Raw genomic sequence first — 13,618 nt, forward strand, 5'->3', positions numbered from 1 at the left:
CCTCCGCTCTCCTCCGCCCTCCCGCCTCCCTCCTCCCCAATTAAATGACCCAACGCTTTGGCAGGCGCCGAGCTCGCACATGCGGCTGCCGCTCCAGCCGCCCGGGGCCCGCCGCCGCCGCCGCTGCGTTCCGGGCGCGCTGGGCGCGGCGCCGCCGGGGGCTGGGCGGGCCGGGCCGGGGGCGGGCGGGGGGCGGGGGGGCGCCCCAGTGAGCGGCGGCCGAGCTCCCGCGCCCGCGCCGGCCGCCCGCCGCCAAACTTTGCGGCGCGCACACATGCTCCAAGTTGGGCGCGGCGGCGGCGCGGGCGGGCGCTGAGGGCGGGCGGCGCGGGGCGGCCATGAGCGGGCGGCCGGTCTCCCGCAAGCAGCGGCTCATGGCCGCCGTGGGCGAGCGGGCGGCGGGCGGCGGCGGCGGCGGCGCGCCGCTCTCCTGTTTCATCTGCGGCGGCGGCATCGGGCGCGGCAAGGAGCTGAAGCTGCAGGTGAAGCAGCCGGCGGCGGGCGCGGGGGGCGCGGGGGCCCCTGCGGCGCAGCCCTTCTTCCCGTTCCTGCAGCAGCAGGAGCCGGCGCCCGGCGCGCGCGAGCTGTGCCCGGCGGACGGCTGCGTGCTGGTGTGCGCCGTGTGCCGCTGCTTCCTGGGCGAGCAGTGGGCCGCCTTCGAGCGCGCCCGCACGCCCGTGGACAAGCGCATGTACTGGCTCAAGCGGCCCCACCAGTGCGACGCGGGCGCGGGCGGGCGGCGCGGGGGCGCGGGGGCCCCCCGCGAGTGGAACGTCGCCTACGCGCTGGGCGGCGCGGCCGGCGGCGGCGACGACGACGACGAGGACGGCGGCGGCCCCCGAGTCTCCGCTGAGGAGCCTCGAGACTCGGAGTTGTCCGAGCTGTCGGACACCGACCCCCTCTCGGACCCGGACCCTGTCCCGCGCGACGCCTTGAGCCCCCGCCAGGACGGGGTGCTGGCCGCGGCGCGGACCGCTCTGGGGCCGGGGACTGGGCCGCCTCGAGGGGGCCGCGGCCAGGAGTGGAGGACTGCGGCGGCGCCAGGACCCCCTCCAGGACAGAGCGCATCCGGGACCCCGGAGCTGGGAGACGTGGAGGAGGAGCAGGAAGGGGACCCCTCGAAGCTCCACGTGGACGGAGAGCCCAAGCCCGGCGGCATCAGGCGCCGGAGAAAGGGCGTGGGGAGGCCCTGGGTCCCCGAAGCGCGGGCCAGTGTCCTGAGAGGGATTCAAGGCCCGTGGCCAGGCCCTCCAGCCCCCGTGGCCCCTGCAGACGGCATAAGAGGAGCCCCTCTGGCCAGGGCCACCAAGACGCTGGAGAGCAGGCCCCTGGGGGAACCCCGGGGAGGAGGCTACTGCCTATCCGAGGACAGTGACATCAACATCACCAGCGAGGAGGAGGACCGAAAGGAGCAGCCTCTCCCCAGCTCTTGTGGTGGCCCCAAAGAGAAGGAAGCCGGTGGCCGCGTCCCCCGGGTTCCCCCGGAGAGCCGCGCTGCGCCACCAGGGGGCCTCTGCTGCTACATCTGCGGGTCGGCGCTGTCCCCGGCCTCGCAGCACCAGATCCACGTGCAGAAGCAGGAGAAGCTGGCTCAGGCCCCCTTCTTTCCCTTCCTGTGGCTGCACAGCCCGCCTCCCGGGGCTCAGCCCATCAGCGAGGGTGGCAGCACCCTGGTGTGTCCCTGTTGCTTCTCCTCCCTCATGCAGCAGTGGCAAAGCTTCGAGCTGGCCAGTGTGCCTGTCCTGCAGAGACTGTACGTGGTGCCTCTGAACAGCCACGCCCCCGGCATGGCCTCCAAGGGCAGGAGGCTCCCCAGGGAGGAGGGCGCGCCCTCGGGGACCCTGCCAGAGGCCTGCTACCTCTGTGGGGAGGACTGTACCCCTGACGCCCGGGCTGTGGCCTCCAGGATCCTAAACGGCAACGCCAGGAGCACCATGCATTTCCCCTTCCTCAGCCTCCTGCCCTGCCCCCCCAACGCCCGGGGCCCCAACAAGCGCTGTGAGGTTCGGAGCTGCCCCAAGTGCTTCAGCGTCCTGGAGGACATCTGGGCCCTGTACCGGGCCTGTCAGAATGAGGAGCTCATCACGTCGGTGCAGGCCTTCCTGGGCAGGTACCACCAGGCCTTCCCCGCCTCCGACCCGGCTCTCTCCGAGCTGCCCGCCTCGACCCAGGCCGGCGCCGCCATGTCCGTCTGCTACATCTGCGGCACCGAGCTGGGCCCCGGGAAGGAGTTCCAGCTCAACGTGAACCCCTCCAGCCGCTTGGGCGAGAAGGAGCCCTTCTTCCCCTTCCTCACCGTGTACCCGCCTGCTCCGCGCTCCAGGCCTGCCGACTCCACGGGCCTGGTGGCCACCTGCGTGCTCTGCTACCACGACCTGCTGGGCCAGTGGCTGCAGCACGAGGCGCGCAACGCCCACCATGCCGTCAGCGCCTGGTCCCGGCAGTACCAAGTGGACACGTTTGTGTGCTTCTTCTGCCAGCAGGAGAGGAAGCGGTGTCTGGGGCTGAAGGCTGTGCGGGTGGCCCGGCTGCCCCTGTTTCTCTATACCCTGCGCGCGAGCCGCAGCCTGCTGGTGGACGACGGGCGGCAGCTGATCATCGGCGCCTGTGTGGAGTGTGGGACCCTGGTGTGTGCTGGCCAAGGGCTCGCCCGCCAGGGACCCGTGGGCTGGAGCTCCCCGGTGGCCACGGCGACAAAGGTAAGCCGCGGTTCTCCTCTCATCCTCTGAAATCCAGGCAGGGAAAGAAGAGATGTGTTCTGTGTCTCTGGCCAGGAGTTAGCACTGATTTCTGTGTGGTGTGTTCCAGCAGGAGGGGCCCCGCCTGAGTCAGCAGGCTTGGTGCTCGGTGGATGTACTGGCGTGGCTGGGCTCAGAGGCACGCACATGCTCAGCGGAGTTGGGGGCCAGGAGTGGTCTTGTGGAAGAATAGGGCACCGCTGAAAGCATCAAGCATGGGCCTGAACTTGAGTGTATGTTTGCAGCAGAATCTACCAAACAGAGGAAGTTCGGGGCATGTCTGTCATCCGCCTGATAACATTGGTAATTAGTCCAGCCACGCAGGTCACCGAGAGGTCTCCGTGCTTACCCGATTTTCAAACACATCAGAGGTGGAAGTTCCCCTTCACGCTAGCTCCCCGGTGGCTTAGCTTTTCCAGAGTTTTCCATCCAAGTTCACGCTTTTCCTTTGTGACTCTGGTTGCTTAACAGCAGATAGAAAGAGTTCCAGATGTGGGGGTTTTGGAACCCAGGAGGACAGTGGCCCAAACAGACTTTTTCCCCCCTGTGGGAAGTGAGTCTTTCTTCTCTGCAAGTCAGCTGTGCCGGAGGAGGCAGGAGGCCTGGCGCTGGCCCTGTTTATAAGGCGCCTGCCTTCACGCTGCCTGCCCAGGAGGAGCCAGACAGGGCTCAGTTCATTCCGGATCTGGCTCTGCAGAGGCTGGGGCAGGAGCTGCCCCTGGTGGGTCTGAAGTGGGTATCCGTGAACTGAGATCACCACGGTGGCCACCCAGGGCCAGAAATCCCGATGTCTACCAAAGACAGGCCGGCTTGTTTCCATCAGACGCCTGTCGCGGTCGCCGCTGGTGAGGGGCCGGCAGGAGGATGTGGGAATGGGGAAGGCTGTCTCTGGTGTGTTCGGGAATAGCCATTCCGTTTGTTTGGAAGGTCCTGGTCCTGCCTCCCCTGTGTCCATGAGTGTGGCACCTTTTAAGTGACCTGGCCCATGGCCTGGCCGGCGTGGCTCAGTGATTGAGTGTCAGCCTAGGAGCCAGGAGGTCACGGTTCGATTCCCAGTCAGGCCACATGCCTGGGTTGAGTGCTCGATCCCCAGTGTGAGGTGTGCAGGAGGGAGCCAATCAATGATTTTCTCTCATTTATTTTTCTATCTTTCTCTCTCCCTTCCTCTCTGAAATAAACAAACAAACAAACAAACAAATAAAGTGACATGGTTCAAATTTGCCCTGTCCCTTCCCCTGCTCCCCTGGTCATGTGTTTGGACCTATTCCTCAGGCTCTGTCCATGGCTTCTCCACCGAGGTTGCTTTGGACTTCAGAGCTGCCTTTGGGGACTTGGGTGGTATGTCCTCTCATTGGTGGTGGGTGGTAGATCTCTGTGGCGCCTACTGCTGGACATCTGGAGGATTGCACTTTCCACAGGGGCTGGCCCTGGGACAAGAGCCCAGCTTCGGAGCAGGTCAGACCTTGGTTCCAATCTCTTCCTTTCTCTGAGAAAACAGTGCCAGTGAGTCCGTTTAGTATCCTCGCCGTACTCGTTTCCTTGGCTGAGGAGGGGAAATCTCTGTCACCCGCCTCGTAGGGTCATTGCGAGAACTGAATGAACGGGGGAATTTAAACCCTCGCGGAAAGTCAAGGGCTTGGATCGTAGTGGGACCATGTCCGCCCAACGTGTTGGGACAGTGTTTTCGAGGTTAATCTTCCACAAGGCTCCGGGGTTGCCGGCTGGGTGTGGGTTTTAGGTATGACGGTGTGCCATAGGGTAATCAGAGGGCTGTCGATGGGGCCTCCCTGACAGCGTGTTTTCTGCAGAGCATCCACACTGGGCTGAGTTTTCTCATGTTGATTTGCTCGCTCATCAGGATTGATGAGATGCCAACCGGCGGCCTCGATGGATAGGAGCCCGAGGAAACAAAAGAAGCTACAGTTCTTAGTCCCGTGGGGGAGGTGGGCATTGGGGGGAGCCTGGTGTGGCAGAGCACGCAGGCTGGTGTCTGTCCAGAAGGGGTCAGCATGCGTTCGGGAAGGCTGAGTGTCAGGCTGCCTTTTGCACCATTCCTTTTTTTAACTCCTCACCATGGCCCTAGGAGGCCCGACGATGCCCATTTTACAGATGAGTAAGTCGAGACTCAGAAAAGTCAGATGACCTTGTGAACGATCCACGTAGATGGCTTTTGAGCTCAGGTCTTCTGATCCCTATTCATGGGGTGGTGTGAGGTAAAGCAGGAGGAGAGGCACAGAGGTGAGGAGGAGCCATGCAGCCTTGGATGGGCTGGAGTCCGCCCCGGTGTGGTGGAGGAGAGATGAAGGGGAAGCAAGGATGGAGGAACTAGAAGCCTTGAAGTCAGGAAAAGGACGTTGGGTTTAGGGGAGCAATAAAACGTTCTTACAAGAAGGCGTGGAACAGGCCAAGAACAGATCCCCCCAGGGCCTGGCAGTGGCGGCCAGGCAGGGGGATGGTGAGGCCAGTGGGCCTGTTGGTGGTGGAGGCAGCAGGGCGGGTCTCAGGCTGGATTAGACAACGGAAAAGGAAGCATAGACCCCACCTGTAAGAGCACTTGATTGGCCGAAACCAGTTTGACTCAGTGGTAGAGCTTTGGTCTGCGGACTGAAAGGTCCCAGGTTCGATTCCGGTCAAGGGCATGTACATTGGTTGCGGGCACATCCCCGGTAGGGGGTGTGCAAGAGGCAGCTGGTCGATGTTTCTCTCTCATCGATGTTTCTAGCTCTCTATCTCTCTCCCTTCCTCTCTGTAAAAAATCAATAAAAAAATATATTTGAAAAAAAAAAAGAGCACTGATTGACAGTAGATGCCGCCTCTGCCTTTCCCCCTGCATCCCTGCCTCCTTTCATTCAGCCAGCGTTTACGGAGTGCCTACTCTGAGGCAGGTGCAGCTCCAGACACCGAGGACTTGGTGGCAAGTTCAGAGCCTTCAGTGTCAGGAGGACAAAGAGTCAACCAAGACAACAGCCTCCTGCAGAGCTGTGAGCACAGCAGGAGGAGGATGGCCGGTGCCAGCCTGGGTGGGGAGTGAGAGCGCACTGGCGGGAGCTGGGCACGCTATGGAGGGACTGGAGCGCAGGAACTGTTGGGCAAAGAGGCAGCTGAGCCACCCAGGGGGCCGAGGCCGCCACGCTCGTTCCCTAGGCCAGCTCCCGACTCCTCGGTTCTCACGTTCATAGGCTGTGTCTCTCTTTAGTGTGTGGCTGGAGAATTTGGGGGGAGTGGCTGGGGCTTTGGAGGGTGGCCACGGGGAAACCACTTAACTGGGACGGCATGTTCCCGAGCCTCATCTATACCGCCTTCTATAATGCCTCAGCTGTTTCCCGTTAGCAGTTATTCCTTAGTGACAACTTTAAATAGTATGAAGGAGAATGTGAGAAAGGGAAGGAGGGAAGGGAGGGAAGGAGGGAAGGAAGGAAAGGAGGGAAGTAGGAAGGGAGGAGAGAAGGAAGGAAGGAAAGGAGAGGGAAAAAGGAAGGAAAGAAGGGAGGAAGGAGGGAAGAAAGGAGGGGAGGGAGGAAAGAGGGAATGAAGGAAAGAAGGAAGGAAGGGAGAGAAGAGGGAAGAAAGAAAGGAAGGAGGGAAGAAAGGGAGGGAGGAGGGAAGAAAGGAAAGAAGGAAGGAAGGGAGGAAAGGAAGAAGGAAAGAAAGGAGAGGATCACCAGTGCCCTTTGGGTGTGTTTGTGGCTTCTCTCTCTGGCTGGACCCCTTGCCCCGGAGAACCCTGTCCTGCAGTCACCATGTCTCTGAGCTGGCCGCCCGGAGAGGGCTGTGTCAAGGCTGAGCTGGGGAGGGCGCAGCCCACCGTTGCAGGGTCCTGGCATCCCTTCCCCGGGGAGGAACCCCCTCACACACAAGGCTCTGCAGAGCCACCGAAAGGCCTTGGGTTGGCCTTCTGACAGGCCTGGCTTTCATTGTCATTCTGCTGGGAGCTGGCTGTGTGACCTTGAGTCAACGCATGCCCTCTCTGAGCTCCGTTGCAGTAGATGATCTTCCCCTGGAAGGTTTGCGATGTCAGAGCAGCTTACGTTCAGCAAGGGTAGGAGGCGTGTTCCTCCCTCCCTTTCTCCCTCCCTGAGGCCTGGAGGCTATGCGGGGTCTCTTCCTGTCACCCTCCGGCTCCGATGTTGCAGTCCCTGGCCCCCACCTCTCCGCTGGGGGTGGAGAATGGTGGTCCTTCTCTTCAGAGCTAGTGGGCACAGCTGACCAGGCTGCTGGAGATGGCACTGGGGACATGATGGTGATGATGCCTGAATAGGATGTTTTCCATGTGCCAGCTGGTGCCACTGCTTCACCTGTGCTCACACTTACTACGTCCTCATCACAACCCTGTGTGGGGAGGAGCCTCTGTGCTCGTTTCATAGAGGAAAAAGCAAGACCTGAGAGGTCAAGTGATTTGCCCAAAGTCACTCAGCCAGTAAGCACAGGACCAGAGTTGGACCCGGAGTCCAGTTCTGTAGTCTGTGCCCCGGCCTCTCCTCTGTCCTGCCTTTCTGTCCCCTCTGGGGCCCCAGTTCTGAAGGTGGCAGTGCCCTCGGGGGGTGGGGAGGGGACGGGTCATTATTTTCTCTGCGTGTGCCTCCTCCCACTCAGCAGCAGCTGAGAGGCAGGAGGTGTCTGTACAGACCAGAGGCCCCGAGAAGCCCCTGCTAGCTGGTGCTCCGTCCCCTGCGCCTCCAGCCTGCTGACAACGTGTGCCCTTTGTGCTCTCCCCAGCATTGCTCAGGTGTTGGGATTTCAGCCGGGACTCCTCCCGCTGCCGGGAGAGGCCTGCTCCGTCCAAGATGGGTCAGCTGCATGATCGATTTGCTTTCCTTGCAAGCCAGTTGGCCTGCAGGCCAGCCCTTCCCTCTTCCAGCTCCGTCTGGAGAGCGTTCTGGGTAATGGAGCGTGCAGCTGTTTACCTAACCGCACCCCGGCCCCTCACCGCGGGGACGCCTCGCCGAGCCCCCCAGGGCGGCCTCCCGGCCCAGAACAGGTGTTGCCGCCGCGGTGCCTTTCTTTCCTCAGCGCTGACATCTGAGGCCTGCAGAGCGCGTCTGTCATCACTCGCCTGTCAGGCCGGCACGCACATCTGTTTCCCGTGTTTCCTGGCTATCCTCGCCCACATGGCTCCTGCTCTTCAGGGAGGGCCTGGCAGCTCCTGCCGCCCCGGCCGGGCTGGTGGGGCACCTCAGCGTGGCGATGGGGCAGATGGGGGAGCTTTGTGGGCTGCCCCGCCGGGCTGCCTGGCACCCTGTCCCAGGTGGTTGCTGGGAAGGAACTGGGCTCTCGGCCTTTCTCAGGCTCCAACCGCCTTCTCCGGGGGGAAGTCTGTGCTTTTTGCTTGACGGTTGGGAGCCATCTGCACCAAGGACTGAACTTTCCAGACTTGCCTTGTCCTAAACCTGGAAGTGATTGGAGACAACTGGGAGAGAGGAAGTGGAGACCAAAGGTCTTCAAAACTCAGCCTCCTTTGGGTGCCGGGAAGGGAAGGGGTTGGAGGAGGGGTGGCTGTCTTTGGCCACGGCCAGACTCTGTGAAGCTTTCTGGCCTCTTCTCCGGTTAGATTCCCCTGGATCACACCCACGAGTGTTTTTTTGAGGGTTTGTACGTTCAAGGCAAGTTTGCACATTTCCTCAGCCCGGGAACAGCCCAGGTCTGGGACTCAGGTTCCTCAGGTCCATATTTCCGTGGGGACGGTGGAGAGGGAACCCCTGCCGTCCAGAGAGAGCATTTCAGACCCTGGCTGCCGTTCTCCATGTAGCCCTAAGCGGAAACCTATGGGGGCAGTTTTGAAAGGAGCTTCCTTCACTCGGTTTTCCGTCTGTCAGAAAGAAAGGTCTGGTCCTCAGGGCTCACAGCGGTCTGCATTGCCCACCTGAGGCCTAGAGGACTGGTGGCTCTGTGTGGCGAAGGATGCTGAGGCTGTGCCTAGACCTGCTGGGAAAATACCTAGTGTCTTATTGGCGGTTTCTTCTGTGGAGTTAGGCCCAGGAGAATGACCTCTTGGGGTCTAAGTTTTCTTTATTTTATTTTTATTTTCCCCAATTTTCATTGAGATGTAATTGACACATAACACTTTATAAGTTTAAGGTATATAATGTGTTGGTTTGATGCATTTATTTGTTGCAAAATGATCACCACCATGGCATTAGCTCACCTAGCTGCCCTTCCTTTTTTTGTGGTGAGGACACGGAAAATCTACTCCCGGGGCAATATTCAAGGATATGAAACAGTGTTATTCCCTGTAAATCACCATACTGTAAGTTAGGTCCCCAAGCTTGCTGATCTTAAGCCGGAAGTGTGTACCCTTTGTCTGATCTCTCCCTCTTCAATGAGGTCTAGGATTTAAATTCCATGGTTTGGGCCCCAAACCACCATGATATTCTACCCTGTGGAGGGTGACAACATGTTAGGGTGAAAAATCTCGCTGATCATCGTTTTTTCAGACAACGCTACACCAGGAGGACCAACAGGCCCACAACCTTATGCTACTGTTGCTGGTTTTTATTTATTTTTTTCCAGTAACACCAGGTAATTATACGTATACGTTTTGTGAGACATTCTGGCAGCCCCGTGCCAGGGATGCAGCTGCAGTTCTGCTTCTACCCTTGTCCTGGGCTGCCCTGGAGAAATGTAAACACACTTTCTGCCCATTCACTCAACCAATGTTTGCGTGCACGCCGCCTGCCCGCCAGGTGCTCTGCGAGCACCTGACACTCCAAGGACATGCTGTGGAATCAGGCAGCCTCTGCCCTTGGGTGCTGGCAGGGGTTCCTGAGTAAAGGGACTGTCTGTAGCCGTGCAGCGTGTTCCCTGCTGGGGTCTGCTGGGGTCAGCAGAAGCTCGGGAAATGGGTGCATTCAGGAAAGGCTTCCTGGAGGAGGTGACATCTGAGAGGAGTCCTGAAGACTGAAAAGGATTCAGACGGGAGTCATGTGCTCCTGGCAGAGGAGTGCGTGCAAAAGCCTGGATGCTGGGAGTACAGTTACTGGAAAACCTGAAGTCGCTCTGCCTGCAGTGGGAGGAAGGGATGGGGCGGGAGGGCTTGGCAGTGTCTGGAATCCCTGGAAATGCATGTGATTCAACTTGAATCAGTCCAAATTTTAAAGTGCCAATGACTAGACTGTGACAATTGGGGGAAAATAAATACCGATGACTGGACCCAACCACAACCTGTTAAATGAGAATCTGTGAGGGACGGCCCTCGTGCCACTGGTATTTTAAAACTTCCAGAAGATTCCAGCACTGGGATGAGACTGCTGATAGAGATAAACACAGCCCAGGGGTTTGGGACTTTTTATCTTGAAGGCCTGGCAGTCACAAAGGATTCTGTCCATGTGTTCTGTCTGTCTGTATTGAACGCCTGCTGTGTCCCAGGCACTGTCCTGGGCCGCAGGACCCAGCAGTGAGCACACCAGACCGGGTGCAGGGAGGGATTGTGACCGTGGTCATGGGGGGGCTGGGAGACATGCGTGGGGTGGGGGCTGCCACAGGAGCGATGAAGAGGACTGGGAAGGGCCCTGGGGCGGGACGTCGGAGCAGTGGGGAAGGCCAGGTGCCCGAGGGCAGGGAGGGCTCATTGGTAGGAGGGCTGTGGGCTGACCCAGAGAAGATGCTCTTTTTGTTTTTAAATGGAAATAAAATCCACACACCACAGAATTCATCCTTTTAAAGGGTATAACTCGGCTGAAACGGGTTTGGCTCAGTGGATAGAGCGTCGGCCTGCGGACTGAACGGTCCCAGGTTCGATTCCAGTCAAGAACATGTACTTGGTTGTGGGCACATCCCCAGGAGGCGGTGTGCACGAGGCAGCTGATCGATGTTTCTAGCTTTCTATCCCTCTCTCTTCCTCTCTGTAACAACTCAATAAAATATATTAAGTAAATAAATAGAATAATAAAGATATTTAAAAAAGTAAATAAAGGGTATAATTCGGTGGGTTTTAGTACAGTCACAGAGTTGTGCAACTATCACCCCTATCTATTTCTAGAACATGTCCATCAGCCCCAAAAGATACCTTACACCATTCCCCGCCCAGCCCCTGGCCACCACTACTCTCCTTTCTGTCCCCAGGGGTCTGCCTATTCTGGATGGTTCTTACCAATGGAATCACACAATATGAGTCTTTGGTTGTGTCTGGTTGTGGTGGCATGTATCCGTATTTTACGCCTTTTTTTTGTTGAATACTATTCCACTGTAAGGACAGTCACCTGGTTGTCTCCACTTTCAGGCTGCCGTGAGTAATGCTGCTGTGAACGTGTGTGTGCAGGTTTCTGTGTGGGCATGTGTTCTCATTTCTCTTGAGTAGACACCAGGAGTGGAATCGCTGGGTCACCTGGCAGCTCCCCGTTGAACCCTTGGCGTTCTGCTTTCTCCTGGGGGGTTAAGCAGGCAAAAACGCGGTATAGGCCGAAGAAAGTCCCATCTGTGCCCCCTCACTGACCACAGGCACACCCCATTGCAGGTCTCCAGGCAGCGGGTTTGTGTCTGAGGATGGGAGTTGGTCAGCTCCTCCCAGGAGGAGGGGGGCGTTGCTAAGAATTGCGAATGGCCGGGACCGGTTTGGCTCAGTGGATAGAGCGTTGGCCTGCGGACTGAAAGGTCCTGGGTTTGATTCCGGGCAAGGGCATGTACCTTGGTTGTGGGCACATCCCCAGTAGGGGGTGTGCAAGAGGCAGCTGATCGATGATTCTCTCTCATCGATGTTTCTAACTATCTCTCTCTTCCTCTCTGTGAAAAATCAATAAAATATATTAAAAACAAACAAACAAACAAAAAAAAGCATTGCGAACGTTGCCCTGGCTGGTGTGGCTCAGCTGGTTGAGCATTGCCCGGTGCACCAAGAGGTCCTGGTTAGACTCCCAGTCAAGACACATGCCCCGGCTGCAGACTCAGTCCCCAGTAGGGGGAGTGCATCAGGCAGCCCATCAATTTTTCTCTCATCCCTATTTCTCTCTCCATTTCTCTCTCTCAAAAAGAAAAATCAATAAAAACATACTTAAAAAAAAATAAAGGAATTGAGACCAGGTTGCACTTGCTCTTAAAGTTTTGCCTCGCTCCAGCCACGGCCCTGGAATCAGAAGCCTTGGGTTGCTGCCCCAGCACTCCCAGTGGCCGTGTGCGAAACCCTCCCCTGACAGGGTCTCACGTTCCTCTCTGTAAAATGGGAGCAGATAACGGACTAGGAGCTGAGCCCCTTGGCTCCCATGCGACTGTCAGATTCTCACCATCTCATCTTTCTGCACCTGTTGGCAGGAGTGGGATGGCGTGGGGAGGGACCCCGGAGGTCAGGGGCAGGCATGGCTCTGAGACCATGGCTCTCAGGTTCCCTGTGCCAGCCCTGGCCACCCCAGCCACTTGCTTTTGTCTCCTGCGGCCCGGCCTGCTTGGTGTGGAACCCCGTGTGAAATCAATTGCTGGATTGGATTTCCTTCTGGAGGTGCCAGCAGCCTCAAATAAATGACACAAAGGTCCCCGTGGGTGTTTGGCTCAGCAGAGCCAGAGCCCTGGGCAGGGGCAGGGACAGCCACCTCTTGAGTCTACTGTTCCCTCCTGGCCACAGGGCCAGAGGGAAAGGGAGAGGAATCATTCAGGGTTTAAGGGAGACCCCTCAGGTCAGAACCACGTCAACCTGCCCGCCGATCAGTGTCACCCGTGAGGCAGAGCTGGTGACAAGGAGGGGCCTTTGGGTTCTAGCCACCCACCTGGTCCTGATGAAGACACATGGAGGTCTAAGGAGGTGACGACAACAAGGAAGACAGCCGTGGCAGACAGCGTCGAAAGCATCCTCTGTGCCAGCCGCCGTCCTAAGAGCTTTGTCTGTATCCCCTCGTGTAACCTTTCACCTGTCTTAGGAGGTAGGTGTTCCTATGGCATAAATACGGAAAATTGAGGATGGAGAGGGGAAGTCACGTGTCCAAAAGTCACACAGCGGGCGAGTACGGGAGCTGGGATTCCAGTCAGGCTGTTTGGCTCCAATGTCCACACCCCGCCCAGAGGCGATGCCAGGGTGTACCATGTGGGAGATAACGGCTGGCTCAGTGGACAGCAGATCGTGGTATGTGTGGTTCAGCGGGAGATGGCTGAGGGCCCACCCAGACCTGGCTTGGGGCAGCCTGCAGCCAGTGTTCGGAGGCCTGACATGTGGTGGAGGTCAGGGAAGGCTGCCTGGAGGAGGATGCACGGGTGGGGGTGCTACGGATGGGTAGTGATGATTACAAACAAGGCCGCCCCTTCCAGAATGTCTGTGCCAGCAATGCCATTGCGAAGACGTCCTCATTTCATTCTCTGAAGCTGTTATGTAGATGTTGCCCCGCGTTTGATTATACTCTAGGAGCCACTTCCGTGTTTTAAAGGCATTTTCATATGGCATGATGTTTTACATTTAAAAACAACACGTGCTTCATGATAAAAACAAAAACAAACAAAACACTTGGAGCAGGTGAGCGATGAGCCGTGTGTCAGGTTCAGCTCATCTCTGCCCTGTGGGTCCTGTCGGACCCTCAGCCGTTCCACAGCTTCCCACTGATTGTCCACCAGCCCTGGCCCCCTGTGGGTCTTTGTCACTGCTGCCTCTGCCACCACCGAACTAGGTGACCGTAAGATGCCAGCTCCCCCGACTGCCCGTTCCTCCTCCAACCACAGAAGGTGGCTGGAGCCGCCCCGTGGGTAGGTGGCATCAGTCCCACTTTTCAGAGGAGGAGGCCAGTGCTCATGAACCGGAGAGTTTTGGATCAGGTTACTGACAGCAAGTGGCAGAGCTGGGGCCATGGGAGAACAGGGTGGTCTACTGCCAGGGCCTCGGCTGTCCCACTGCCCAGGGTTGAGTGGCACTCATGGGAGATGATGGGGCAGGGGCAGCAGGCCCCACCTGGCTTAGCCACCCAAGGAGGCGG

At 58.6% G+C, this 13,618-nt stretch overlaps 1 protein-coding gene across 4 annotated transcripts in view; it reads left to right on the top strand.

Moving 5' to 3' along the window:
* Positions 1-218: 218 nt before the first annotated feature.
* The window catches only part of GSE1 (Gse1 coiled-coil protein), a 408,579-nt gene continuing 395,179 nt past the window's right edge, over positions 219-13,618 (top strand). For all 4 annotated transcript variants that reach the window (XM_084905540.1, XM_084905545.1, XM_084905544.1 and 1 more), the window contains exon 1: positions 219-2,699. In XM_084905540.1, coding sequence (XP_084761666.1) covers positions 339-2,699 — 2,361 coding nt within the window. In that variant the 5' untranslated portion in view covers positions 219-338. The remainder of the gene's footprint in view (positions 2,700-13,618) is intronic.

This window comes from Pipistrellus hanaki (assembly GCF_964339955.1).
Source record: "Pipistrellus hanaki genome assembly, chromosome: 15".
In the NCBI taxonomy this organism is placed as follows: domain Eukaryota; kingdom Metazoa; phylum Chordata; class Mammalia; order Chiroptera; family Vespertilionidae; genus Pipistrellus; species Pipistrellus hanaki.